The sequence below is a fragment of the Microcaecilia unicolor genome, chromosome 1, assembly GCF_901765095.1.
Source record: "Microcaecilia unicolor chromosome 1, aMicUni1.1, whole genome shotgun sequence".
Taxonomy (NCBI): domain Eukaryota; kingdom Metazoa; phylum Chordata; class Amphibia; order Gymnophiona; family Siphonopidae; genus Microcaecilia; species Microcaecilia unicolor.
This window is the reverse complement of record NC_044031.1, coordinates 113,744,834-113,769,194: the sequence shown is the minus strand read 5'-3', so window position 1 is coordinate 113,769,194 and position 24,361 is coordinate 113,744,834. Positions and strand designations below refer to the sequence as shown.

The 24,361-nt window shown below is 45.6% G+C and overlaps 1 protein-coding gene across 1 annotated transcript in view; it reads right to left on the bottom strand.

Moving 5' to 3' along the window:
• The window catches only part of NEBL (nebulette), a 208,206-nt gene that overhangs the window by 168,066 nt on the left and 15,779 nt on the right, over nucleotides 1–24,361 (bottom strand). The window contains 2 exon segments of the mRNA XM_030201905.1: nucleotides 564–665; nucleotides 13,375–13,485. Coding sequence (XP_030057765.1) covers nucleotides 564–665; nucleotides 13,375–13,485 — 213 coding nt within the window.

Here is a 24,361-nt window from a genome sequence, read left to right as displayed (position 1 = left end):
TTGCTGTCTAACTCAGGGGGTTGTACAGGGTTATCTCAGATAACTGAGTGCAGACATCACACAAACCGCATGCTTCCATCTTCTCTAGCTTTCTGCATCGGCCCTTCCGTCTGAAATCACCTAAGGGGTCCTTTTACTAAGGTGTGCTGAAAATTGGCCTGCGTTGGTGTAGACGCATGTACTGGACACGTGTATGTCCATTTTTCAGCAAACCTGCAAAAAAGGCTTTATTTTTTGCAAAAAATGGATTGTGGCAAAATAAAAATTGGTGCGCGTCCATCCTGGGCCTGAGATATTACCGCCACCCATTGACTTAGCGGTAAAGTCTCATGCTTTAACCGGGCAGTGATCATCAGCGCGCGTTTAGCATCGCATGCCAGAAATTTTCCAGCGCGTGTAGTGGACACGCGTAAAAAATGAAATTATCACCTGGGCCACGCAGTAGCCGGGCGGTAGTTCCAAACTGGCGCAAATTGGGCGCGCATAGGCGACTACACAGCTTAATAAAAGGGCCCCTCAGTTTGGATTAATTATCTGGAGTTTAAAAGTCTGAGGAATATTACATTGCTGATGTTCTTGGTTGCTTGTGTTGCTATTTTTATGTCGGGTCTGTCAAACACATCCGTATATCTGTGGATGTCTTGTGCATCCTTTCTATATGACACCTGCCAAAAAGAGAAAGAGTTTTGTTAAAAACAGAATTAAAAGCAACAGTCTCCTTCACATCACTATGCAATAAACAGGGATATTCAGGCTAACAACCTCCAGCTAAGTGTGATTTATTCCATTGTGTCCTGTCAGCACGAGGCCAAATGTTTCAGTAAAGTTAACACTGAGGGCCAGATGCACTAAGGTCCTCGGAAGAGCCCTTCCCTTACCGATTCCATAGTGAATCAGTAGGGAACAGCCATGCATCAAGGAAATGGAATGCAAATGAGCTGCTCGTTGTAGCTCACTTGCATTCTCTATTCCCTCGGAAGCCAGTCGGCCGGTCGAGCATGCGCAGAGCAGCCAAGCGTTATGCTGGCTGCTCTGCGCATGCCAAGGACGTCCTTTATGAACATCCTTCACTATAAAAAAAACACACACACACACACAAAAAGGATGTCCTTCACTGAAAATCCCCCCCAAAAAAGGATGTCTCTGCCGAGCAGGGCCCTAGAAATGGACCGCAAAGCGCCCCTTCTTTGTTCTTTGCAGACCCACGAGAGTTAAAACTGCAGCAGCCCGACAACTTTATGCACCACAGATCGTTATACTGGCTGCTCTGCTGCTCGGCTTCACGTCCAAAAAACAAAGTCGTACCTGACGGGATTTTTTTTTCTGCAAATTTTTTGACAGGCATCCTTCTTGGACACGTTTTTCTTACAACCACCGCCAGAGAGAATCAGGATGTTCGAGGACTATTTCGACGTCCCTTTCTATTATGCCTCTCCTCCAGGTCTCTCTCAGCCAATCACAGCGCGTTTAGCTGTCACTGGTGTCAGCCAAATGCGCTGTGATTGGCTGAGAGGCCGTGGGGGGGGGGCCTCACAATCATCCATTAGTTTCAGCTGGCGATGAGGAAGCCTGCCCCCCTTTGCCCCCAACCGGACGCTCCCTTCCCGGGGGCCAAGGGCAAGCCGGGGCGCTCCTTCTCCTGGTACGCAAACAGCCGGCGGGCCCAATTAGTGCGCAAGAAGAACCGGCTGCAGCTGCTCCTGAAGAAGCACCTAGCCAGCAAGAAGGGGGCAGGGGGGCTGCATTGCACAGCACTTCTGCAGAAGCCTGGGAAAGTCCCTGTCGACGAAAAGGAAGGGGGACAAATGTAAGCTCTTTCGTTTTTAAAATAAGTAGTAGCCCTTCAGAGAAAGCTGCAAACGTCCAAGTGCTCGTCAGGGAGCTTTTTTTTGGTTTTGTGAGTGGATGCACATGTTAGGCACTATAGAAGGACGTCCCTGACGAGCACTTGGACATTTGCAGGGGAGGGAAATGGCCGCCTCAACTCGCACCGCTGACAGCAGCCCAGGACTGGTCACGCTGCGGCTGAGGTGCCACAGTTCCAACCGCAGCAGTGCCAGGGACTGTAAAATAACCCCTCTGTCTGTGCTAGAGCGGCATTGCAGACTTTTGTTTTTGTTTTGTTGAGATTTTTTTTTTAACTTGGCAAACTTTTGTTTTTGTTTCCATGTAGTTTAAGCAGCTTATGCATTCCCTTCTGTAACTTATTTATTTATATTCTCTGGCATAAGAGGGTTTTAAGATCTCTGTTTTAACTGGACGGGAGCTTTAAAAAAAAATGTGAATTCAACATTTTTTTCCTTCCGATTTTTCACAGCAGCCCCAACGAGAGGTGCAGACCTCCCGTTAGGTTTTCCACGGTAAGGGGATCGGAAAACGGTAGTGCAGCTCATTATAATAGCCTTTGGATCATTTGCATTCCGTTTTCGTTAGCTGCTACTGTGATCGGAAAATGCCCTTTTGTGCATGTCCCTGTTTACTAATTGCACGTTAAACTGGCTAAAACCAGTTTAAAACCCACGTTGCTGGCTCGGAAAGCTTAGTGCATCTAGCCCTGAAAGAAGAAAACAAGATCAAGGATGAGGAGGAAGCAGAAGAAAAGGAAAGGACAAATAAAAATGTTATATTGTGCTTTCAAAAAAACAATTTTTCCTGTACATAGATATGTCTTAATGATCAAAAATATGCTGATTACATAGTTAGTCTCATGGTTGCTACAGCCTTTGACTGCATTCCACTTAGAAATGCTTACACTGCAATCATTTCAGTAAAAACTAAACACTCCCATCAGTGACTCTGGGCAAGTCACTTAACCCTCCGTTGCCCCATGTAAGCCGCATTGAGCCTGCCATGAGTGGGAAAGCGCGGGGTACAAATGTAACAAAAATAAATAAATTTAAAGTAGCCAAAAAGCCTATATATTTCACTTTGATAGAAGAACGATGCAAGAAAGTAACAAAACTCCCTCCGCAGCAAGCATCCTCAGTATTCAGCCTGGCTCCGGTCGCTAGCTAACCATGAGATGCTAAGATGGAGGATTGCTAAATAACTACCACATGGTTGGCTAACAACCCAAGAAAGAAAGAATAGGGGGTCCTTTTACCAGGGGCCTAGCTAGACAACAGATTTTGGGTGGGCCTAGGGGAGAAGTGGGTGGGCACCAAATGTTCTCCCCCACCACCACCAAAAGACATCTCAGCTGAGAGGAAAATGCTTCTTTCCACCTTGGCAGTCTGCAGCAGGCATGCACTAAAAACTGAACATGCGCAGGTGCCAGTATCGTGGAGAGTAGCGTTTTCATTACCATCAGGGGGAAGTCTTCAGCTGGTAGAGCTTGGGATCTCCACCAGCTACCGCTAAATGTGTTCTACTGTTGGGTGGGCCTGAGCCCTAGGTGGATGGGCCCTGGCCCACCCAGGCCCACCTGTGGCTACACCACTGCCTTTTACTAAGGTGCTCTGAAAAGTGGCCTGCTCTGCTGTAGACATGTGTATTGGACGCACACAGGTTCATTTTTCTGCGCACCTGCAAAAAAGGCCTTTTTGGGGGCCAAAAACGGATGTGTGGCAAAATGAAAATTGGTGCGTGTCCATTTTGGGCCTGAGACCCTACCACCATCCACTGGTGGTAATCGTCAGTGTGTGTAAAATATCGATTATGACCTGGTTAGCGCCGCACGCTGGAAAATTTCTGGCACACCTACTGGACATGCATACAAAATGAAAATTACTGCCTAGGCCATGAGGCAGTTCCAAATTGGCACGCATTGGGCACATGTAGATGCCTAAACCGCTTTGAATGTAGTTGCAAGAACCTCAGAAAGGCGGTATATCAAGTCCCATTTCCCTTTTCCCCTTACACGGCTTAGTAAAAGAGCCCCTAGGTAAGCTGTGCATGAGTAAGATAACTTATTGCCAAGCATGGCAAATCATTTCCCTGCTAATATTAGGAGTTTTAGAGCACACTGGTATGGCTACTGGTTAGTTCTCAGAATCAACTGGAATTTAAAAAGGTTAACCTGCTAGTAAATGATTCATTGGCTAATTTATTGTAGGAAAAACTCTCTCCTGTGTCACAATTAATTAGCCTCATTCCAACTAGCAAACACAGCAACAGTGGGCAGGAGATGAAATCTAAGCAGAAAAAAAAAACCTCTTCAATTAAGTTTTGCATTTCTTGACAGCCACAGAGACAGTTTAACAGAAAGAACAAAGCACAATGATTGTACTGACTTGACATTCTGCCAGTTTTAGCTGGTATATACAATATGAAGACCATCCAGAGTAATCTCCGCAAATCCAAAGAAAATGGGATAGGGCTGCTGTGGCCACAAAGAAGAGAAGGGAGGAGGGTGAAGAGGCCACATACCGAGAAAAAATCCCCAACAAAGTAGCCAGCAATGGTCCCTGCTGTGGGACAGTCTTCCCCACCCATATGCATTAGAAAGGTCACTTTTGTCAAGTATTTATATGTTCATCAATACATTAAATAAGTTAATTAAAGATTCACAAATAGCTGCTACCCTGGTGAATCTACTGGAGCGCCTGGGGCTTCAGATCCTACTTTTACTTGAAAACTCTTAGAAAGCCATTAAACATAAGATTAAAAGCCTTTTAAAAGATGGGCATTTCTGGGGTTGTTGTTGTTGTTTTTTTTTTTTTTTAAAATAGTTATCTGAAGACTGCAAAGCAAGAACACACCCTCCTTTGTTTCTTATTCTAACTTTTGAATACAGGGCTCGATATGCTAGAGTTTTTCTCATTTTGTTCCAATCAGGGAAAAAGTGTGAGTGTGTGTGTGTCTGGATAGATAGATAGATAGATAGATAGATAGATAGATAGATAGATAGATAGATAGATAGATAGATAGATAGATAGATAGATAGATAGCTCAGTACTTTATTTAGGTACCTATGTTTCTTTGTCAAAATGTTTCCTGACTCTAGGCTGCTAGATTTATTCCTATTTCCTGAACTTGGACCCTAAGGGAGTAATTTTAAAAGCCCCTTTCATGTAAAACAAACAAAAAAACAGAGGTTTATGCACTGAGATGGCTTCTTATAAAATTACCTGACATATATGCGTAAAAGTATGTGTAACACCATTTCACACATACTTTTACACATGACCAACAGAGATATATTCCCAGAGTGGAGCTGGGGTGGGTTCTGGATTTCCAAACAAAAGTAAGTTTTCGAGAAAATGTTGTGCACACTATGGTCTAGATCAGGTTTGTCCAACCTACAGCCCACGGGCCAGAACCTGGCCCACAAGTACTTTTTTCTGGCCCTTGGAAGCTTGGTAATTCTTGTGGTACTTAAAACAGGATTCCCGCTTCCCCACTTCGACTTGGCTCTCTGTGGCTCAAGCTTATGGTGAGCAAAGTCATGGTGGGGAAGCAAGAATTCCCCCATTTTCTTCTGCAGCAGAAGCCAGATGAGGAAAAAGAAACTGGGTGAAGGCGGGGGGGGGGGGGGGGGCATGAGTGAGAGAGAGACTGGATGGAGTGGTTTACCGAGGGCGAGGCGGTGGGGGCGGTCCACCCTGGGTGCATGCTGCCAGGGGGGGTACAGGGATAAGCCGCACAGCTGTTGGCTCCACCAGTTCCCTGCTCCCTTTGATGTTACTTCCTGTTCCAGGGCAGAGGGAGCAGGGAACCGGCGAAGCCGACAGCCAAGCAGCTGCTCCCAAAACCCCAAGAGGTAACAGAAATGCAGCCGGGGAGGGTGCTTGGAGGTGATGCACTGAGAGGGGGTGGGCGCTGTACCCAGGGGGTGCACAGCGACAATCTACCCCAGGTGGCAGCCATCCAAGGAACACCACTGACTAGGTGAAGGCTGAGGGGGAGGTTACATAAGTGAGACACAGACTGGGTGAAGGCTGAAGGAAGTTACATGAGAGAGAGAGAGACTGGGTGAAGGCTGGGGGGGGGTTGGTTACATGCATGAGAGAGAGACTGGGTGAAAGCTGGGGAGAGGATGATGCACCATCATATTTTGCCACTAGTTGACGAAACATGCAGCAAAATGCAACAGTGCATGTTTTGGCCCTCCAAATGTTACAAAATACAAAATATAGCTTTGACTGAAAAAAGTTGGACAAGCCTGGTCTAGATTCTAAAATGGCACCCTTAAAAACTGGCGCCAAAAAAAACAGTGTTTAGCATTATTCTATAAACCACGCTTAGACGTGGTTTATAGAACAACGCCTAGAGCTGAGAACCATGACTACATTTAGGCACAACAATTTACACCAATGAAAACCTTGTGTAAATCCCTATGCGTAAATTAAGCACAAATCCTGCTAATTCTATAACACACATACAATTCAGAAATGCCCCTGACCTGCTCATGCCCCTTCTATGGCCATGATCCGTGCACTAGAATTTATGCACATCTCTTTATAGAACACACCTAAAAGAGGTGCGTGCAAATTCTAACTGGTGCCAATTAGTGCCAATAATTGCTTGTTATTGTCCAGTTTGTTATTGGCGCAGATTGGCTCATTAATCACTTAAGTTGTGTGCGCACATTGGACATGTGTCCAAATTTGCAGACGCAACTCAAAGTAGATGCAAATGTGTAATTTAAGTGGGGTAATTTTCAAGTGGGAAAATAACGGCTTCTTTTACAAAGCCGCTCTAGCGATTCCCATATGGCAAATGAGAGGAAGCCCATAGGAACTGAATGAGAGGAAGCCCAAAGGAATTGAATGGGCTTCCTCTCATTTGCCGCACCAAGAATCAGTAGCGTGGCTTTGTAAAAGAGGCCTTAACTGCGCACTTTCCCTTTGGATCTGTTGTTAACTGAAGTACATGCATGTTGCACATTAGCCAGTCTGTTACACAATAACCCTCTACATTATGAACCTAAAATTGAAAACCAGTAGTAAGCGCCTATCTTGATTCCACCAATTTAACATCGCCTTGGACCCCCTCAACTGTGGCAACCTGTATTCTGGCACTCAGTTAGCAAGTGGGCTGATTCAGGCCCCTAATTACTCAGCTTTGATAACATTTATATACGTGTCACTCTGGGCAAAATCAAAATAATGCACAATAATGCACAGACTTTATGATTACACACACCTCCCTGCTTTATTTCTCAGTCCCTAAATCAAGTGCAATGTAGATATGTAAAAACAGCTGTGCTGCATACAAATGCATGCAAAGCAGCTCACTGCCCTGCCAAGGAGAAATGCAGTGCATAAAAATCCTTTAAGCACTATGCTAAGGCAGAAAATAGTTAATACTAATAATGATAATAAATTGTATTTTCAGTCCTAATTTTTCTCACGGTTTTGCATTTTCCCGAGGTGGTGGAAATGAAAACGGTAATAGAATTCAAGCACGCGTGGGATAAACATAAAGGAATCCTGTTCAGAAGGAATGGATCCTAAGGAGCTTAGCCGAGATTGGGTGGCAGAGCCGGTGGTGGGAGGCGGGACTGGTGGTTGGGAGGTGGGGATAGTGCTGGGCAGACTTACACGGTCTGTGCCCTGAAAAGGACAGGTACAAATCAAGGTAAGGTATACACAATAAGTAGCACATATGAGATTATCTTGTTGGGCAGACTGGATGGACCATGCAGGTCTTTTTCTGCCGTCATCTACTATGTTACTATCCAGCTTATAATCGAAAGTGATCGCCGGCCATCTTCCGACATAAATCGGGAGATGGCCGGCGATTTCTTAAAAGCGGCGAAATCGGTATAATCAAAAGCGGCATTTTTGACAGCATCGCCGCTTTCCCATCGCAAGTTCAAGGGGGCGTGTCGGTACATTAGCGAAGGCGGGACATTGGCGGGCATGGGCGTGGCTACCAGATGGCCGAGTTTCGCCGATAATAGAAAAAAAAAGCGGCGTTAAGCAGTATTTCGCCGGCTTTACTTGGTCCTTTTATTTTCACGACCAAGCCTTAAAAAGGTGCCCCAACTGACCAGATGACCACTGGAGGGAATGGGGGATGACCTCCCCATACTCCCCCAGTGGTCACCAATCCCCTTCCAAACTAAAAAAATAAAACTAAAAACCTTTTTTCCAGCCTGTATGCCAGCCTCAAATGCCGTACCACCTCCATGACAGCAGAATGTGTTGTATCCTCCGACAGCCTTTCCCTGGTTGCGATGTGGCTCTGGGATGAGTGTGACACCTTTTCTGTTAGGTGCCCTGCAGAGAGTCACATTAGCAATGCATTGTGGTGGGTGTAGGGTACTGGGCTCTACTCCCATGGTGCTTTCCCCCCCTGCTAACTGGGTCAGAGTGTGCCCTGTTTTGTTTCCTGTTGTAGTCCATGCGGTAGTGGCCATTTTTGTAAAGCCAGTTTTAGTTCCCTTTCCTGTGTTACCCACGTTAGAGAAAGTAATTCTTACCTTCAATGGTGCTGAAAGAGGGCATTGTACACCATTGTGCCAGCTCTGACCTACTGCTAATCTTAGTACCAGGGGACTCTTTGCCAGTGGGGCACAACCTCTGATCTGCAGTTAACTGTGAGTAAACGTGCTTATTTCAAGAAAGGACTTTTTCAGAGAGATTAGTCTTCAGGTGTGAACTGGTGTGCCAAAGTTATACAGCAGCAATAAGTCCTAGAGGCTGTATGCAGGTCCCTGGAGCAATTTTAGTGGGTGCAGTACATTTGTGGGTAGTGGGTTTGGGGAGCTCAGCTCCCAAAGTAAGGGAGCTATGCACATGGTGGGAGCTTTTCTGAAGTCCACCGCAGTGACCCCTAGGGTGGCTGGTTGGTGTCCTGGCATGTCAGGGGGGCCAGTGCACTAAAATGCTGGCTCCTCCCATGGCCAAATGCCTTGAATTTGGCTAGGGTTTGAGATAGCTGACATAACTTTCCATTATCGCTGAAAAACAAACCCGGCCATCTCAAACCCGGCGAACTCCACGGCATTTGGCCGGGCTAAACCGTATTATCGAAAAAAAAAGATGGCCGGCCATCTTTTTCGATAATACGGTTCCAGCCAGCTGTAGCGCTGCCGCCAACATAGATCGCCGGCGATCTATTTGGCCGGCGACGTTCGATTATGCCCCTCCATGTTAACTAGCATAAGAAGATGAAGTGCTATTTCGCAACGTAACCTCCATGTGGGTTCCAAGGGTATTTTGTTTTTCAAAGCATGTTCTATGCAAGGAAATAATGTTCACAAATTTGAGAACCATAACAATATTTAACATAAAAGTTATACTTTATCAGAGGCAGCCTGAGCATTAGGCCACCTGAGGCGGGGGCCTCAGGTGGCACTCTTCAGGAGCAGCATCTCCCCACTCTTCGGGGAGCAGCATCTCCACCTTTGCGGTGTTTACCTCATCACGTTCCAAACCCGGCAGCGATTCCCATGTGCTGCCCTGCCATCGGCACCCGCCTCTTCGATGCAACTTCCTGTTTTGTCAGAGGCTCTGAGGCAACAGCAGTGACGAGAAGAGGCAGGTGCAAGCGGCAGGGCAAGGTATGGGAATCGCTGCCGCTGCCAGGTTGGAGGTAGGAAGGGGGGCAGCATCTCGGCCCAGGAGGGGGAGGCATCTTGGTAAGGGGTGGGGAGCGGCATCTCGCCTTGGGCCGGCCTTGTATTTTATCATCACATACACACAAACTGAAAGGATAACAAACAAGCTGCAGGTGATACATTTTCAGGGAACGAACAAAAAAAATGTGTGTACACGGGTAATTGTTTTAAAGCATATTCTAAAACTGTGCAGGAGTATACATGTGTACAATGCAGGCAGACTAAAAGATACTGCAGACTTGGAATGGCCTAATGGTTACTGTAGCGGGTTGCAGACCTGGGAAACTGGGTTTAATTCCCACTGCTGCCTGACAGTCAGCAGTGGTTTGAGATCCTGGGGAACAAGGTTCAGTTCTCTCTGCAGCTCCATGAGACCCTAGGGAAGTCACCCTCATCTTTCTCCCCACAGAGGCATCCCCCCAGATGGGAGGATACGCCTTCCCTTGAAGGCAGGCCCTTCACTCTCCATCCCTCTCCCCACCGAGGCAACCAGTCCTGCCTGCCTGACAATTCCATGAGAAGGAGTGAGTGAGCTTCACAGCCCCATTATGTTCCTGCTGAAGGGTCTGCACAGCTCTGACTATTAAGACCCACTTCCTATGAAGAAGGCAGGCAGGAAGGAAGGAAGGAGAGGGGGATGGGAGAGATGGCTCACCCCTGCGCTGACTATTAAGCCCCCTCCATCACTCCTCCCACGACCATTGGCAAGTGATGCTTCAATATTGCATTTTCAATTGCTAGGGACAGGCAGGTTCCCTGGAATCCTGCAGAGCTTGCCTGTCTCTCTCACTATTGAAGATGTGATCGTGAAACAGCACCCCCTACTGGCAGAACTGTAGGTGGAGGACTCCCACTCAGCTTAGAGGGAACAGTGATATACAATATTATAAGCAAAGATTTACATGCATACACATGAAAAGTGTTCGAATTAGGTGTAGCAAAATGAAGACGAGAGAAGGTGTAAAGATGTAATTAATAGGAAAAAGGCAAAAAAAAAACCCATGTAGGATTCCTGCTGTACATCTCCATGGATAAATTTCTTCAAAAATGCTGAAGTACCACTTTGGTCTATTTGCGTATAGAACAGCAAGAGAAGCCATCTATTGCGAAAAATGCCGCACTGGCCTTTAAGAACAGATTTTGCAAAGAAAGTTTAGGAAGTCTTTAAAAACAGACAGGTTACTAAAAACCCTTAGGGGTATTTCTTGGCAAAGTGAAAAAAGATACTCCCCAGTTGGTTTTCTTAATTTTCCTCAAGAAGCGTGGAATGTGTCAAAATCACCTCCATATAAATTAGTAAAAGCAACATACTGCAGCAGTACTCCAGCCTGGACTTATGCTAGTCTAAGACAGAGGTAGATATATTTGTATCTCAAGGCCTTAAGCATGAATAAAAGTTGTATCTGTATTAAAAGAGTCTCGGGATAAAGCGAAAGGCATCAATGAAGCATTATTATAGTTACTCTCCCTCTGTGCTCCAAATAACATTTTTTTAAAGCCATGACTATTACTTTCTGTTTTTAAGATGCATATCACCCAAATACATAACAGTTATTTGGAGGTTTTACTTATTTGAGCCCAGAATTATACAGTTGATAACTTTGTGCAAGATATACTGGGCAGATGAAAATTACAGTTTGTTGTGGACAAACTCAAAAGAAACATGTCATCCTTTCTTCCTGGCTTGAGCTATATTTAACAGTCCAGTAATTTAAACAGACAAGCTATGCAAGCAATTGCTGGAGGCCGGGGTGGGGGCGGGGAGGAGGCAGACAATCATGCTGAGGTTTTATCAGTATTTGTTTACTGTGAATTATACGCTGTCTGTACAATCAAATGGCTAAAATCTTCTAATGTGGAACAGGACTATGATTAGTCTTCACCTTCACAAAAACAATCTCCGGGTTAGTTCATGTTTTTTTCTGTGAACTGTTGGAAAATAATACAAGAATGAAGGAATATAAGAACAGGTCACAAAAAACACTAAGAAAAAAAAAAGAGAGGAGAGAGACACACAGTCTCAATTCAAATCATAACCACAACAATCCAGGTTTCAAAGTTCCTAAACTTTGCTAATTATGGGCTCCTTTTACTAAGCAGGGGTAAGCACTAATGCGTATTTACTGCATTAAAAAGGCCTACCGAGGGGCGTGCCTGCAGGGAATCCTGCAGTAGTTTGGGAATTGGTGCGTGCTTCCCATGCACTAAAAATTGAAAATATTTAGCACCGGGGGCGTCTTTGGGGGCAGAAAGTAGGCATACCCAGCGCTAATTGGCTAGTGTAGCTGCATCGCTTCCCTCTAACCGATTAATGCATGATTAGCACGGGAGCCCTTACTGCTTAGTAAATAGCTGGCGGTAAGGGCTTCCGTACTGTCACACTCTAAATGGGAAATTAGCACATAGCCATTAATTGCTAACAGTGGCCTCAGCGTGCGGGAAACCAATATACTTGTAATAACGCAGGCCACTTTTTAGTGCAGTTTACTAAAAGGGCCCCTATGTCTTTTGCAGAGTAATCATCATATATGAAGTTAGAGAAACACCAGAAGGAGAACAGAAATAGGTTACTGAAAATTTCCTATTTGTATAAATTACCAATTAAAGTAGCTCAGAGAAGATATCAATATTGAAATACATTAGATATTTTTTTTAAACAGACAAGTATAAGGGATAGGGCATAAGCTTAATCAGAAGCCCTCCACGCTATCAGCTCATGCATGTAATGCAGTCCCGGCACTACCAAAAAGACGGCAGCCTGGGGCATCACCATCCCTTCCCAGTCCTCTTCCCCTCCCTCCCCCCCAACACACTTCAGATTCCCTCCCAAGGTCAGACTGCCCCCTTGATCCCTTCCTTAAGGTGAGACTCCTTCCCAATCCCCCTCTTCCCAGCAAAACCCTGCCCCAACCTACACAGGGTTGCACATTGGTGGTTGAGTGGTTCTCGGCAGTAGAGATCCCCTCTGCTGCCATCTGGTTTGACGTCAGCAGCCAAAATGGTGCCAATGACCCCTATTGGTAGTCTTGTAGTACTAGCGCTAGGGTCAACTTCTATATAAGTAGATTTAGTCCTGATATGGAAAAATGCCCCTAGTAGCCCAGGCACATAACGCCATGCCTGTACACTGTGTGCCCTGAGCAGTAAATGCAGGGTACACACCCTGCATTTCATGCACAGGCTTTGCACTTACTGTCAGTTAATCTTTGCTGTAAATGCAGCAAGTGCAAAAAAAACTTACCACACTATAATGAAAGGGCCCCCTTAGTATGGTATCTAATTGCACTAAATAAGAATAGGGTCAACAATAACGAAATGCATCTCTACAAAATGCTGCATACACCTAGTATATTCCACACAAATCAAGATAACAAGAAGATACCTGACATACCCATTGAAATCTCATAGCACCATTGTAAGGTTGAGTCAGTACCATCTCAAAACATCTCGGATCTATAACAATTTAATAAACTAATGAATGAGTTTGCCTAGCAGATACAGAGATTTTACAAATAGGATAGAAAAGTACTGTATTATTGAAGTGGACCAACGTGGAAACCACAATAATTTGCTTGAGACAGAACATACGTACAAACTCATAGAACTGACCTGATGAAGGAACCATAGCTCTCAAACTAACCACAGGTGTGTGGATTTGTCCAATAAAAAGGTATACAGCCAACAGTTTCGTTGACCTTTACTTCTGTGTAAATTTATATCGATAGCTGAAAACTGCCAACATGGTTGCTGTTGGATCCAGAATTTGGGGGGCGTTTATTGACTCTGATGAAGACTACGGGACCTTATGGGAGCCTGGCCATAATGAGTTAACGTTTAACAATCTGATTTTAGAAAAATACGCTTACATTACTCTGATGTTTAGTGACTTCCATGGCATGCTTAACATCTGGCAGTTCCAGCATATGAGTGTAACTTGATTTCCCCTTCTCGGCATCATACTTTTGTTTGTAGAGTGCCTGAAAAGGAAGAGTCTAATTTTATTTTGTACCAAATGTAGATTTGGATTTCATCCAAGTATTTTACTAATCTAATGAAACACAGTTCAGTAACTGAGGGGCATGGTTATCCATATCCACATGGGCTATCCTTAAAATGTGTTATTTTACCACTAAACTTCTGCTATTTTATATAATGAGACCTAGCTACTAATAACTAGGGTTAACAGTAAATGAACACTTCTTAAATCTGCACACTTTGATAAGTTCTTCCCTTATTTGGTTGACAAAGACTTATGCTGAAATATTCACTCACATGCATTTTTGCAATTCTTTAAAATATATCAACATTAATTGTAGTAGGCGTTTTAAAAAGTCTTGCCTGTCAGATTGCTAGCTCTTTTTGTAGACAGTTGTAGACAGTTGAGTATCACTCACCACAGGTGCAAGCAAATCACCCCTGAGGGTGTCAAACATACATAAAACAGATATGTGTACTATTGACGCAGAGTGCATACAAATCTCTCTTATGTATACTCATTAGGAATATCCTGAAAACCTGACCTGTTTGAGGCTTTTAAGGATCGGAGTTGCCTATCCCTGACCTACCACGTTTTTCCCCAACACTTAGACATCCACACCACTATCCCTTCTTTCATGATAAGAGGAAATACCCCCCCCCCACCCCCCCGCCAAGCAGGTGAAAATCTATATTCTAGGCATCCAGATTTATTTTTTTTATTAGGATTCATGATTGTACTATGATGTAGTAAAAAAGGCCCGTTTCTGGAAGAAATGAAACGGGCACTAGCAAGGTTTTCCTCGGAGTGTGTATGTATGAGAGAGTGTGTGCGAGAGTGACTGTGTAAGAGAGAGAGAGAGAGTGAATGTGCGAGTGTGTGTGTGACAGAGAGAGAGTGAGACTGGATGCGAGTGTGTCTGTGAGAGAGTTTGTGTGTGAGATTGAGAGTGTATGCCAGGGGCGCCCCCCCTCCCAGTTCCAGGGTCCCCCCTCCTTCTGAGTTCCAGGGTCGACCCCCCCTCCCTCCGAGTTCCAGGGTCATCCCCTCCCTTCGAGTTTCAGGTTCCCCCCCTCCCTCCCTCCCTCCCTCCCTCCGAGTTCCAGGGTCGTCCCCTCCCTCCGAGTTTCAGGTTCCTCCCCTCCCTCCCTTCTTCCGAGTTTCAGGGTCCCCCCCCCCCCTCCGAGTTCCAGGGTCCTACCTCTGTCCCTCCCTCCCAGTTCCAAGTTCGTCGTCCCTCCCTTCCTCCTTCCCTCCCTTCCAGTTCCAGGCTCCCTCCCTATGAATTTTAAAAGTCATCTTCACTTACCTCGTTGAAGTTACGTCGGCCGCCAGCAGCGTTAAAAGGCGTGCAGGCTCGGCCCTTCTCTCTCTCAGCTGTGGTCTCGCCCTCATTTCCTGTTTCCGCAAGGGCAGGACCACAGCTGAGAGAGAGAGAAGGGCCGAGCCTGCACACATTTTACTGCTGCTGCTGCCGTCCACCGTGACCCTGACTTGGTAAGTGAATATGACTTTTAAAAATCGGAGGGAGGGGGCCTGGAACTGGAAGGGAGGAAGGGAGGAAGGGAGGGACGATGACATTCTCATGCATGTGACGTCGCATGTGACGAACCAGGAAGTACGCTAACGTCACAACAGAAGATGGATACAGCGTTACAGGCAGCACGAACCCTACAACCCTTCACTGCCACGGAGTCAGCTTCAGAACGTTGGAGGTGCTTTTTTATTATAGTAGATTACACAAATAAAAGTTAGAACACTAGTACACATATCCATATAAGTGCTAGCAGGGGGCCTAAGCACTATTCTGCAATACTCGCTTAACTAACAGAGGGGTCGGGGTCCTTTTACTAAGCTGCGGTAAAAAGGGCCCTGCGCTAGCGGTGGGGGCCCCTTTTTACCACAGTGGATTTTTAAAAAGGCTGAAACAGCCACGGCCATGTGGTAAAATTGCTCACCACATGGCTATGTGAGGGGGAGCACTTACTGCCACCTACTGAGGTGGCAGTAGGGGGTCCTGTGCTAACCCGCTGCCCAAGTACCACCGGGTTAGTGCCGCACTAAAACATACAGCCTTATTCTCCCCAGCACAGGAAATGGTGAGTGCAGGGGCTAGAAATACCGCCAGTGCCCGCGTTGCGCCGGCAGTAGGTTCAGATTAGCAAGCAGTATGCCCACACTGGGCTTATCACCGCTTTTTTGAAGAGCCGCATTGTGCATATTTGCAAAGGGGAGGGGCGTACATAGGCGACACATAGGCAGAGCTCCCACTTACACGATATTAACAAAATACTGTAAATTACATTACTCCCAGTTACATTTACACAGCTGCACTTACGCAAAGTCTATGACTGGCAAGTGTGAGAGCCCTATCAAAAAAGATACAGCGGAATTAGAAAAGGTTCAAAGAAGCGCAACCAAAAGATAAATGGGGATGGAACTCCTCTCGTATGAGGAAAGGTTAAAGAGGTTAGGGCTCTTCAGCTTGGAAAAGAGACGGATGAGGGGAGATATGATTGAGGTCTACAAAATCCTGAACAAGTAGAAGTAAATCGATTTTTTACTCGTTCCAAAAGTAAAAAGACTAGGGGACACTCGAGGGCCTACCAAAACCAAGGGTGATGGGTAGGAGGGGATTCCTTTGTCGCAGGTTGAGGGGAGGGAGAACAGGGGTTCTTTCAAGGGGCCAGAGGGGGCTCAAATTGCTAAGAAAAGGTTGGGGAAATTTATGCAGATCCCAGACGATATTCAGCTGGGGCCCGCATAACTGTCTTATGTAGTCCCTAGCTGAATATCAGCTGGGACCCACATAAGCTCCAGCAGCAAACCCCACCAAAATTAGCCCCAGATATTTAATGCCACTGCCCTGACATGGCCCGGAAATGAATATCTAGGGCTATTTTTCTGCATACAGATATCAGCATTTAAGAAATTGCTGACCGCCACAGGCTCAAAGTCTAACCCAATGTTATTAAGAGGGTGCACTATTTGCAAAGTTATTTTCCCCAGCTTGAATCTCCTTGGAGGAAGCAATTTTGAGGAGTGTTTGGGATCTTTCTAGTTGAAAGTCTAATAGTACTGACACTGAATGAACTTGGTCCGAGGTCAGAGAAGGTACAGTGATTTTTTGGAAAGTGTTTTCTATGAGTGTGTCTTACAAGTAGCTATGGAAGAATCTGGGGTCCAGATTCCAGGATCTGAGGAAGAAAAGCAGAAGGAGAATCCACTCAGGGCTTCCAAAGAGGAGTAAAGGAGGAGGACCATAAGAAGGCCTTGCCCAGATCACAGAAAAAGAACTGCCACTTTCATTAACTTGTTCTTTCTAATTTTGTCTTTTTCACTTTCTTCACTGTATGTACCTGATTTGGGGATTTCAGTTATTAAAGCTGTTTTTAATAAAAATAATACCCTGGTGTAGATTTTTTGGGTGTTTCTTTGTATTCAAACACCAAGAATACAGCCCAGAATACAGCCGCCAGACTCATATTTGGAAAACCTAAATATGAAAGTGCAAAACCACTAAGAAAGAAACTTCACTGGCTTCGACTGAAGGAACGCATTGCGTTCAAGATCTGCACAATTGTACACAAAATCATTCATGCAGATGCCCCAATCTACACGCTAAACCTCATGGACCTACCGCCCAGAAACGCCACAAGATCATCTCACAAATTTCTTAACCTGCACTACCCCAGCTGCAACGGACTGAAGTACAAACTGATGCATGCCACTACCTTCTCGTACATGAGCACGCAGTTATGGAATGCATTACCCACAGACTTGAAAGCAATCAACGAAACTATCTTTTGAAAATTGCTGAAAACATTCCTCTTCAACAATGCCTACAATGAGCACCCACAACCTCATTACCTCATTACCTCACCTCACCAACCCTCTCAACTATGAAAGCTTACCTTACACAGCTATCCAACTCACTCCCTCCTTCTTCCCTCTTCCCTTTCTTGATCGCTACACACTAACTGTATCTGATATCCTGATATGACAATGTCAACAAATCTATGTAAGCCACATTGAGCCTGCAAATAGGTGGGGGAATGTGGGATACAAATGCAATAAATAATAATAATAAGTGTCTTGGGTCATCTGCCTCCTTTTGTCAAGAAGAACCCTTTTATTTTAGGTTGTACCCATGTTTTTCGTTTACCCTCTGGGACAAAGCCTCATCCCAGAGGGAAAGAGGCTACACAAAAAATCCAACATGCTAAAAAAACAAACTGCAACATGATAGCTATGCACACATATACAGGCAAATGTGTACCATAGCTCCATATGAAATCCAGCAATAAAAAGGTCCATTAAGCAGCAATTTGCAAGTTGATAGTAAGATGTACAAAAACAGTGTAGGAAAACAGCAGAAAATGTTTCTTAAGGGCATGTTATATAATTGTTCTATGTTGAGAAGAAAGTATTTTCCTTTTTAAAAGTAGAGATTATGTTGACACTGGAAAAATAAGTGTGCAATGACCCTTTCATGACCCAGACCACATTTAGAGGCCCTGACAGAGAATGTGCCTAAACAAATTCCGTCTGAAAAGAATTGTCCTTTGTCAGCTCTGTGATAAGGCTAGATGTTTGGCAACTGCACCCCCTCTATCTCAGTTCCTGAGGTATGCATACCTCAGTAGTTAGAAAATAAGGGCACAACCCGGTAGACCTCTACAGTCTATATCTCAGAAACACTAAAGAAAGACCATGATCAAATATATATTATCACGTTCATTGTTGATTTAATCATGAATTGATAATGAGTGTGTCTGTTGGGCAGACTGGATGGTCTGTTCAGGTCTTTATCTGCCGTCACTTACTATGTTACTATAGCAGAAGTACTAGAGGAATGAGAAAGGCCAAGGACACAGTTATTTTCCTGCAGTCCAGTGGCAGTTACTCATCTTGTCACCCTATGGTACCTTCCCAAACCAGTTTTCCTTATGGAAACAGTCATCTGGATTGGAAGAGAACAATTCCTGGAAATAAGAGAGGCAAGAGGAAAGAAAAAAAGTATTTTTATTGGAAGGATGTGAAATTTTAGTGTCCTCTCAGGCCTGTGGTACACAAGAAGTTGGTAAAAGATTGGCAAAAAAAAAATGGATCAGTTGAGAACAGTGGAGAGATCTAGGAGGAAAATAGAAAAGGATAGAGGAAAAGACAGTAGGACAACTGAACAACGGTACAAAAAACAAACAGCAGACTATGAAGAGCAGTTATTAAGGCTTGGTAAAAGTTGGGCTTTTACCGCATCTTAATTTACCATAGCTAAAATCCATAAATCAAATGTAATTGCTAAATGCTCTATGAAATAAGTGTGCTTTTAGAGCTCATTTAAAGACAGAAGCTGAAGAAAAAGGGAAAGTGATTTGATATACCACCTTTCTGTGGTTACAATCAAAGCAGTTTACATATTATATACAGGTACTTATTTTATACCTGAGGCAATGGAAGATTAGGTGACTTGCCCACAGTCACAAGGAGCTACAGTAGGAACTGAACCCAGCTTTTCTGGTTCTCAGGTTGTTGCTCTAACCATTAAGCTGATCTTCCAATTAAGTGGAAGATGGAAAACTGGGAGGAAGACAGAGGACTGAGAAAGAAGTGAGGGGCCCTTTTACACAGGCGCGCTGAAAAATGGCCTGCAGTAGTGTAGACGCGTGTTTTGGCCACGCGCAGAATCATTTTTCAGTGCACCTGTAAAATATGCCTTTTTAAATTTTTGCCGAAAATGGACGTGTGCCAAAATGAAAATTATCACGCGTCCATTTTGGGTCTAAGACCTTACCGCCAGCCATTGACCTAGCAGTAAAGTCTCACGCGGTAACCGGGCGATAATGGTCCACGCACGTAAAATGCTGATTACTGCTCAATTACCGCCCGCACACCAGAAAATAAAAATATTTTACAGCGTGTGTAGCAGAGGCACGTCAAAAATGAAATTACCGCAAGGGCCACTTGGTAGCCGGGCGGTAACTCAAAATTGACGCATGTTGGGCATGCATAGGCGCCTACACGGCTTAGTAAAAGGGCCCCTGAGAGAATGATACAGGAATAAAATAGGAGGGTAAGGTATAAACAGAGGGAAGACAAGTGAACACGATAAATTTTCAAGGCAAACTTCAAAACCTGCCTGCTTACCGGTTGGTCTCCACAGGGTGGACCTGGACCATGCAGCTGCCCTTATGTGTTCCCCCTCCTTCCCTATTGTCATTGTAGTTCTCCCCCCTTTCCCTTGCTTTCTTTTTATCTTCCTCCTCTCCTCCTCTCCTTCTCTTCTTTTGCTTTTTACATTAGATTGTAAGACGCTTAGACAACTGTTTGATGGGCAGGGTAGTAAATCTTTAAATAAACTTGAAACTTAAAGAGAGACAAAGAAAATGGAAATGAAAAAGACAAAATAGATGTCAGCGAGATGGCTGAAAGGCAGAGATGGAGAATGGGAGTGATGAGAAAGGAATGGAAAAGAATTCAGGAGGCAGACTAGTGTACAGCAAAAGTGAGTTTCAAAACTTTATGATCAAGAAAGGCAGACAACGTAGGTACAAAAATGTATTCACACTAGATCAGTTGCGTACCAAGTGGGGGGGCGTGGGGGCGGACCGCCCCGGGTGCACACCGCTGGGGGGTGCCGTGGCGCGCGCATGTGGGCTCCGACTTCGCTAACTTCGCTCGTTCGCTGCAGCTCCCTCTGCCCCGGAACAGGTTACTTCCTGTTCCGGGGCAGAGGGAGCTGCAGCGAACGAGCGAAGTTAGCGAAGTCGGAGCCTACAGGCGCGTGCCGTGGCACCCCCCCCCCTAGCGGCGTGCACCCGGGGGGGTGTCATTTCGCCGGGGGGGGGGGAAGGTGTCATTTTGCAGGTGGGGGGGCACGCTGCACCCGGGGGGGAGGGCGCATCGGCGATCTGCCCCGGGTGCCATCCAGGCTAGGAACGCCACTGCAGTAGATTCTCACATAAACAGTACCGACAGGGTTGTTGGATAATCAAAACGTTGGATAGTACAGAAAAGCTGGATGAAGGAATAAAATAGAAATATATTGAATGCATGTTTCAAAAGAGAAAGCAGTAAAAAAAAGCCTGTTTAAAACAATGTGCCCAAGAATTTTACCTATCGTTTCAAATTTTGAACCGCAAAGGGAGCGATATACCAATCAATGTCCAAGAAACAAATCAATTCCAAACAAATATGTATATGTGTATTATTATTATTAATCACTTAACAGCTATCTCAGGAATTATACAAACTCCAACTCTTGTATTATAGTGAAGGAAAAATGAGAAACGTTCCGTATAGGCTGATTCCTACAGCCGAGCCAAGCTTTTAGTGAGAAAATGCTGAACTTCAGCTCACTTAAATGCTCTATACATACAGTGGGGGAAATAAGTATTTGATCCCTTGCTGATTTTGTAAGTTTGCCCACTGACAAAGACATGAGCAGCCCATAATTGAAGGGTAGCTTATTGGTAACAGTGAGAGATAGCACATCACAAATTAAATCCGGAAAATCACATTGTGGAAAGTATATGAATTTATTTGCATTCTGCAGAGGGAAATAAGTATTTGATCCCTCTGGCAAACAAGACCTAATACTTGGTGGCAAAACCTTGTTGGCAAGCACAGCGGTCAGACGTTTTCTGTAGTTGATGATGAGGTTTGCACACATGTCAGGAGGAATTTGGTCCACTCCTCTTTGCAGATCATCTCTAAATCATTAAGAGTTCTTGGCTGTCGCTTGGCAACTCGCAGCTTCAGCTCCCTCCATAAGTTTTCAATGGGATTAAGGTCTGGTGACTGGCTAGGCCACTCCATGACCCTAATGTGCTTCTTCCTGAGCCAATCCTTTGTTGCCTTGGCTGTATGTTTTGGGTCATTGTCGTGCTGGAAGACCCAGCCACGACCCATTTTTAAGGCCCTGGCGGAGGGAAAGGAGGTTGTCACTCAGAATTGTACGGTACATGGCCCCATCCATTCTCCCATTGATGCGGTGAAGTAGTCCTGTGCCCTTAGCAGAGAAACACCCCCCAAAACATAACATTTCCACCTCCATGCTTGACAGTGGGGACGGTGTTCTTTGGGTCATAGGCAGCATTTCTCTTCCTCCAAACACGGCGAGTTGAGTTCATGCCAAAGAGCTCAATTTTTGTCTCATCTGACCACAGCACCTTCTCCCAATCACTCTCGGCATCATCCAGGTGTTCACTGGCAAACTTCAGACGGGCCGTCACATGTGCCTTCCGGAGCAGGGGGACCTTGCGGGCACTGCAGGATTGCAATCCGTTATGTCGTAATGTGTTACCAATGGTTTTCGTGGTGACAGTGGTCCCAGCTGCCTTGAGATCATTGACAAGTTCCCCCCTTGTAGTTGTAGGCTGATTTCTAACCTTCCTCATGATCAAGGATACCCCACGAGGTGAGATTTTGCGTGGAGCCCCAGATCTTTGTCGATTGACAGTCATTTTGTACTTCTTCCATTTTCTTACTATGGCACCAACAGTTGTCTCCTTCTCGCCCAGCGTCTTACTGATGGTTTTGTAGCCCATTCCAGCCTTGTGCAGGTGTATGATCTTGTCCCTGACATCCTTAGACAGCTCCTTGCTCTTGGCCATTTGTAGAGGTTAGAGTCTGACTGATTCACTGAGTCTGTGGACAGGTGTCTTTCATACAGGTGACCATTGCCGACAGCTGTCTGTCATGCAGGTACCGAGTTGATTTGGAGCATCTACCTGGTCTGTAGGGGCCAGATCTCTTACTGGTTGGTGGGGGATCAAATACTTATTTCCCTCTGCAGAATGCAAATAAATTCATATACTTTCCACAATGTGATTTTCCGGATTTAATTTGTGATGTGCTATCTCTCAACTGTTACCAATAACCTACCCTTCAATTATGGGCTGCTCATGTCTTTGTCAGTGGGCAAACTTACAAAATCAGCAAGGGATCAAATACTTATTTCCCCCACTGTAATTCTTCTTAATATTTTCCAACACCATTTGTTTAAATAAGTGATTTTTGAACATACACTACTTCAATGTAATAAGTGTTTCTTTAACTAGATCAATTCCCAAGAAGCTGAACAAGTGCACACAATTTAGCCTGCTGAAAAAAAAGCTCTCCAATTAAAGAGCAAATTCCAAGTCAATTGAAATAAATAGCACCAGACTTTCAAAGCAGATAGGCAGAACACTTCTCTTAGTATTTCTGTATGTTTCATGCCGCTGCTTTCTGGACTGTCTGACAAAGCACCCTGTTTTCAGCAACTCCTTCATCAGTGATGTCTGTGCTGAAATCTGAGCAAATATCAGCAGATCCACAGAGAGACCACCATGACACCTCATCTCACACAGCACCTGTGCCTATGTAGTACATACCAGGGGCGTAGCCAGACCTCGGTGGGAGGGGGGTCCAGAGCCTGCGGTAGGGGTCACAGTTTAGCCTGCCGCTGACCCCCTGCCACTTTCGACACCCCCTCCCGCCGCTGACCCTCCCCCGCCACTTTCAATGCCCCCTCCCGCCGCCGACCCTCCCCCACCGCACCAGGTACCTTTGCTGGCGGGGGTCCCCAACCCCTGCCAGCCGAAGTCTTCTTCATCACAGGATGTCAGGAGTCAGGACTCACAGAAAAAGATCAGCAAACGCACTGGAGACCGGCGCTGAAGAAGACTTCAGCTGGCGGGGGTTGAGGACCCCCGCCAGCAAAGGTACCTTGCGGCGGCAGCGGGTTGAAAGATGAGAGGGCCAGGGCTAAATCTGTGGGGGCCCATGCCCCCGTGGCCCAACCTAGCTACGCTCCTGGTGCATACCCATCCCTCAGCCCCCCCCCCCCCCAAATCTGCCTGTTGCAATCTGTCACAGGCTATGTGAGAAGCACTGCACAAAAGGTAGTCAAAATTATAATATAGAGGTGGTGGAGTCGAGGACTTCCAGAATTTAAAAAGGCATGGGATAAGCATATGGGATCGCTTAGTACACGGAAGAATTAGGGGTTACAGAGGATGGGCAGACTGGATGGGTCATGTGACCTTTATCTGCCGTCATGTTTCTCTGTTTCCACCAACTTGTGTTTTGCAGACGCTTCAGAGTTCACTGGGACCTTAAGTCGCTCTGGCCCTGATACAGAGCTGTCAGGCGAGAGGAGTCCACCCAAATCTGGTGCATGAGGAAGTGTCTCAGGGCCCAAAGTAACGCAGACAGAGCACCACTATAACAGCTCTCTCCCCGATCAAGGCCTGAGAATGCAGCTATCCTCCTTACAGTGTGCCCACAACTCCCGTATCTACTAGAATGTGTTGCTGCCAACCCCCAGCCTATGAGATGACGTGAAAACGAAGGGGGGTGAGGGAGAAGCTCTTTGGAAAGCATCCTCCAGTGAACACGACAAAACTGCCCAGCGTGCCACACACACTACCTAGCACATTTCAACTGCTACGGCAGGGGAAATAAAACAGCAACCCCAAACACCCACAGTGGGAATCAAACCCACGTCCACTGCATTCAGGACACACAGCCCTAACTGCTATGCCAAACACATATCTGACAAAGGAGTGTTCAAGGAGAACAGTACACTGACCACAGAGGGCTCTCACAGAAATCAGTTGGCCCCCAAATGGATGGTCTCATGCCCCTTAACCCACACTCATTGGATACACCATTGTCAGCTCCAAAGCTCAGTATGCAGTTCTTTGGTCCCCCAACCACCCCTGTACAGAAGCTTCCACCTAATGTATACTTCCCCTCCCCCACCTCAGGTCCCTCCAAAGTACGGCCATGAGTCATGGGGTGATGTGCAGCCACTGCCATCAGTCAGGACTCTACAATAGCTAGCATAAGTACCCCACGATAGATGTCCAGTCAAGACATGTCCATTAATT